This window comes from Myotis nattereri, assembly GCF_964212035.1.
Source record: "Myotis nattereri genome assembly, chromosome: 1".
Classification (NCBI taxonomy): domain Eukaryota; kingdom Metazoa; phylum Chordata; class Mammalia; order Chiroptera; family Vespertilionidae; genus Myotis; species Myotis nattereri.
Window position 1 is genome coordinate 85645489 of NC_138075.1, and position 6000 is coordinate 85651488.

At 46.4% G+C, this 6000-nt stretch overlaps 1 protein-coding gene across 1 annotated transcript in view; it reads right to left on the bottom strand.

Moving 5' to 3' along the window:
* Positions 1–5364, bottom strand: part of HECTD1 (HECT domain E3 ubiquitin protein ligase 1) — a 91695-nt gene extending 86331 nt beyond the window's left edge. The window contains exons 1-2 of the mRNA XM_081089700.1: positions 4821–5364; positions 3298–3569 (exon numbers count right to left, since the gene is read on the bottom strand). Coding sequence (XP_080945826.1) covers positions 3298–3437 — 140 coding nt within the window. The 5' untranslated portion in view covers positions 3438–3569; positions 4821–5364. The remainder of the gene's footprint in view (positions 1–3297; positions 3570–4820) is intronic.
* Positions 5365–6000: the final 636 nt, after the last annotated feature.

Here is a 6000-nt window from a genome sequence, read left to right on the forward strand (position 1 = left end):
TAGGGAAAATAAACACTGATGCTATCCCTGTTTCTTACAGAGAAGAATACAACTTTCCTCCTCCTGCATATTCCCCAACTAGTTTCATGACTCACAAATACCTTACAAAGGCATTTTTAGGCATAAGTGAAAAACAGGTACAATATAAAGAATTTTTTTCAATCTGTTCAATATATGGATAGTAGCTATTGTGTATGCCAGGCACTATGCTTTGCAATGGAAAAACAAAAGTAGTAGCAGTAGTATATGAAAATGCAGGAGAGGACTTCGAGGGGTATAAATGTTATCCATTAGGTAAAGAAGCCAAAAGATTTTGTAAAAGAGAGTGGTACAATCAAATCAATAGTTTAAGAATGTAACTCTGGGTATAACTTAGAGGCAGAGATATCAGCTTTGAAGCTACTAGCACTACATGAGTATAATCATTTCCCCATATCAACCCTACATATTATTCTTTTTACTTTTACTGATTTTTAGAGAGAGGAAGGGAAGGGGGAGCGAGAGAAGCGTTGTTCCACTTATTTATGCATTCATTGGTTGATTCTCGTATGTGTCCAGGCAGGGATCAAACCTGCAACCTTGGTGTGTCTGGACGACTAGATATTATTCTTTTTAATCTCCTTCTTCAGGAGGAAAAATAGATGTCATCAGACAGAAATCCCTTCAACTTTTTACCATCAAACCTAAAACATCTACATCTAACCCCTCCATCTTCCCGGTTTTACCACAGGAGAAGTTTTAAAACTTCTCTCCCCAGCAGTGGATCAGAGCTTTGCTACACAATGTGGATTTTCAAACCAACAGCTTCAGCCTTACCTGGTAGCACATTAGAAATGCAGAATATCAGGCACCACACCAGACCAACTAAATCACAATTTGCAGCTTAACAAGATCCCCCAGGTGACTCACATTATGCATATTAAAGTTTTAAAAGCACTGCTCCTGACAAGAGCCAATTCTCTCCCGGTTTTTTGTTGTTGTTGTATTTTTTATTTTTTTCAGAATCCTTACACTACGGATTATCCATTTTTTCTCCTATCACTTTGACATTTAAAAGAAAAAGCCCACACTCCCATTCCAATCCAACTTCTCAAAAAAGTTTTTCTCATTCTGTCTCCATTTCTTCACTTTCTACTTACTCCTCAACCCATTCGGATCTGTCCCTCATCACCATTCCACTCCGAGTCCTCATTAAGATCAATGATCTTAAGAATGTTGCTAAATCCAAAGGACACCTTTTAGTCTTCAACCCTACTTGACCTCTCTCACCATATTCAACACAATTGTCCTTTCTCTTCTTGAATCATTTCTTTCCTGTGCTGGCATGTAAACTAATGATGCAAAAACAATCTATAATAATAAAAGCATAATATGCTAATTGGACCAGACGTCCTTCAAGACAAAGCTGGGGCTGTGAGGGAAGCCTGGGTCCCGGCTGCCGGCAGGCACCTGGGGGAAGGCCTACTCTTGCACAAATTTCATGCATCGGGCCTCTAGTAGTGGATAAAACTGTTGGTGCTTTAGTATGAATCAAGGTAGTGGCACTAAACTGTACTACAAGTTCTGGCATGGAAATTTTTAAAAACCAACTCTACTATAGAATAACATTGGTGAAGCAAAAGAAATCATTAATGTCACTAATCGCAAACCTTGAATACATTTTTTTAATATTCTACTTAAGGAAATGGGATGGAAGTGTCAAGTACTTCTGCATACCAAAGAATGATGGTTGTGTCAAGGGAAAGTACTTGTACAACCTTTGGAGAGCCCAACTCGCCACTTTTTTCATGCAACATCATTTTTACTTCAAAGAACTTCAAACTGTGGTTATGTAGACTTGGATATCTGGCAAACATTTTCTCAAAAATTAATGAAGTTAAGCCTTCCATTTCAAGGAAAACAATTTGACTATTTGTTGCCATTGATAATATTCAAGTATTCAAGCAAAAATTACAATTTGGGGAAACTTGTGTCTGCCACTGTGACACTGACAGTTCCCCAATATTTAAAGATTCTGATGAAATCAGTAGTCATATCAGCAAATGTGTTTTTGATATTCTGGATGACATATGTCAATTTAGGATATCTGTCTAACTCAGTAGACCAATATTTTTCACATGACCAGTAAGTATATGACCTTACAAACTTAAACATGGGTTAAAAATCCACTCAATGTACAAGTCCTATTTTACCTCCTAAATGTCTCCAATCTATCCACTTATTTATACTTTTATTACAGCAATCCTTTCTCTGACTCATAACCTAAAAAGTCTACAAGCATTTGTCCTCAACTATTCTCCATAATGCAGGTTATGTTTTTAAAAGAAAAATTTAATCACATCTCTCTTTCATTGCACTTCCCATCGCCTTGAGACAAAACCGAAAACTTAGCATACACAAAAGACTCCATCTGATATTGACCCTACTTCAACCCAGCTCTCCAGCAGCTTTTCCTTGCCCCTGTCACATTAGCTTTTTCCAAGTTCCTCAGCTGAGGATTATTAATTACTCACTTAGTAATTCATCTTCAATAATTATTCATTCAAAAATGAAGGCATTAAAAATGCGTTATCAATTTAATAACACAATATTTATCCCCACTTCAAAGAAATTAAGACAATTATATCAAATTTTACATCAACATCTCAAATATTTTCTATTAACTACCTCAAAATGGTATTAAAACAGCATTCAGAAGAAAAACATGGCATTAATGGCTACTCTAATAATGAATTCTCTTTTACATTTTTGAATAAATTCTACATTTTAACCTCTGAATATAATTGTTTAAACTGTCCAAACTTCATAATCTGTTTCTACTATTCCAAAAGTATGCCATATGGGTAACATCCAATTTATACCCTCCAAACTGAAATTTACAAGGCAATGGTTTGCTGTAACAAAAGATGTCATGTGACTTAATACTTACAAAAAATTGGCAGTTATAAACATATGCTCATTATCATCTACATCTTCATATCGATTTCTAGTTAATTTCTTGGAACAGGCATAGTTACCTTCAAGTATCTGCATTTTAGCAGTTCATAACATATTTTGAAAATGAATCAACCAAGCTATGGTTAAAAAAATGTATTCCCTACTTATCCCTATGCATTCAACAAACACATATTTGTGTCATCACAATTATCATTACTCGACTTACTACACAGAAAAGTGGAAATGCAAAACTTTTTAAAAGGTAGCTTTAAAATTCTAAACAAACTGAAGTCAGCAAACAGTTGAAAACAGATGTCACTACAGCAACCCCAAAGGAAGATGACCAAGTGATGTACTCACGTTTCAAAACATCGATCCACATTGTCAGACATCAGAAGCAGCATGCATAGCTGTTCAAGTGCTATTAGTTGCATGTCCCTTTCATCTCCCTGTCCCATCTGTAGCCATTCCAGCAATGTGTCTGGATCCACATCTGCCATGTTTTCTTTTTTAAGCCTCTTTGCTTAAATTAAAAAAGGGGAAAAATTCCTTTAAATGTCCAGGATTGATCAGTTTGGGGTTTAAAATGTTTTCCTTTGCATCAGTGGGAACCAAATTTTCATGGTGTCCTCCTAGAAATTAGAAAAGACTCGTAAGTTATGTTTTTTTCACATAGTGCTTAGTGCTTTCAACTTTCCTTATTCCTCGGATTTAGCGTCCCTACAGCATGCTAAATACAAGCCAGTTTTGCACAAGAGTATAAGCTGATTAGGTTTCGGCTTAACTGGAAACCAGAGCTCTTTGTCAAAGTCAAACAAGCTTCGGATCCCACTACTGCTATCACTGACGTCTGTGCCAAAAGGCAAAGAACACCTTACTAAAGGTTCTTTTTTTTTTTCCAGCAAACTTCTTCACCCCCGCCCCCCCCACCCACCCAAAACTGATCTTCAGATAAGGGTTAGGTTCGGACTCTAAACACTTTGAACCATTACCTTCCAAGTTAAGTTTCTGCTTTAAAATCACCTCTCAATTCACAAATTTGGCTGACTTCTCACTTTACCCACTACTATTCGTAAGACGTCCAAATACAAACGGCAATTACGTGCAAGATGCACCTACGAATACGGACTCGGTTAGGAATTTTGGCAGTCTTGTCAACTGTTCTTAAAAGTTTTAAAAGAAACGCTAGAAGTAAATACAACGAACTAAAACAGTACGATGAGAATACATAGGCCCTTCTAAGCACCCCTTTCCCCATCCCCACAGAATGGAGCAGTTGGTGAACACACACACACACACACACACCAGGGAACCAGCTCCACAAGGAAAGTCATTACCAAAGCCTGTAAGCGCCCTAATGGAGGGCAGCTCTGGGTCCCACGTAAGCCAGAGCTGCAGGTGTGCGAACCCAGAGGCGGGCCCGGGTGGGCACCCATCGGCGGAGACCCGCAGGGACGACCGACCCGGCACCCGAGCGCACCAAGCCCCGCTCAGTGAGCTCCCGTGACTCGGCGGGGAGCCTGGCGGGGCGGCAGCAAAGCCTCCGCGCCCGAGACGAGGCCCCAGACAGGACGGCGCGTCCCGGGGAGCGGCGCCCAGAACTCCCGCGGCCTGGCGGGTCGTCCCTGGCGTGGCCGGGCAGCGAAGCCCTCTGAAGGGCAAGGCGGAGAAGGGGCGCCTTAGGCTCCGGCCTGGGCAAGCGGGGCTCCGCCGCCAGAGAGAAACAAAGGGGCCAAGCGGGTGAGTCGGCAGGAGCCCCGCCGACCTCACCAGGGGCCGGGGTCTCGCTCCCGGCCGCCGCCCGGCTTCCTGATCTCGGCCCCGAAGCCTCGCCCTTCCGACCGCCCAGAGCGCTCCCGCTTCCCCTTCCCTCAAGCTCTCACCCGGCCTCGGAGTCCCAAACCGCTCCGGTCCAGCTCCAGGCAGGCCGCGGGCAGAGCCAGGGCAGGCCGCGGCCCTCGAGTGGCCAGGAAGCCGCAGGTCGAGCCGGGGAAGGCGGCGACAGGAAACGCCGCGCCTCGTCCCTCCCCTTCCTCCGCGGGGTCCGGGTGACAGGGAAGGGAGAGGGTCCCCCGACCCGCGAAAGGCAGCGCACGTCCCGGCCCCGCACGCGGCTCCTCAGGCCCGCAGCTCAGAGGCACGCGCGATGCTGCCGGCGGCGGCGGGGGGAGGCCGCGTCCATCGCGATGCCGGAGGGGGAAGGGAGGGTCGGGCGAGAGCTGGGCGGGGAGGCCGGCGAGCTCGCTGGGGGCGGAGCCAATCGGCTCCGCTTCCAGCCTCCGGCTGGCCGCCACGTGGGGCGCTGCGGAGGCCGCTGGGCCAGCCGCGCTGGGGCGCTCACAGGCCGGAGGCGTCGCTGCCCCGCCAGGGCGCTCGGGCCTCCCGGGGCGCCGACTCCCTGGGCCAGTCGGCCGTCGCTCTGCCGTCGTACGTCCTGACGCCTTTCCGCTTCGCTGTCAGGGCGAGCGCGCTCCCCGCGCCGCGCGCGCTGTGCACACGAGCCCGGCTGGTGCTGCGCGGCGCCGCGCGCTCGGGCAGGGGCTCCGGCGGCTCCCTTCCGCCCGCCTCCCGCCCGGAGGCCCGCGCTCCGCGAGCTCCGCTCCACGGCCCGCTCCTCCTCGCGCGCGGAAGTGCTTCGGGGAAGGAAGAGCGGCTTCCCTCGGTCCCTGGAGGCAAGAGGCCCCTCAGTCCGCCAGGCAGGAAGCCTTTCCCCACAGCCCCGGGAGGTAGATGCCGAGTGTTACCCCCATTGTGCAGATGGAGAACTGAGGGCCCAAAAGCATACACTGGCGCCCGTGGGTGTGCTCTTGACCCTCCCGCGGAGCTTGGTCTCAAGTCCGTCCCGGGTTATTCCCCGAAACGTTTTCTTTCGCAAGCATTGAAAATAAAACATGCCTGCGTACAGGACGTACTTGGAAGTACTTAGGAGGTGATTAATCAGAAATGTGACTATTAGCTATCTCTGTGAAATAAAGACATGAATCCCTCGGTGTGTGAGAGAAATAAACTCATGTCCCAGGCACTCCCACTGTACGTTTTCATCTTTTTAAACAAAAATGAACA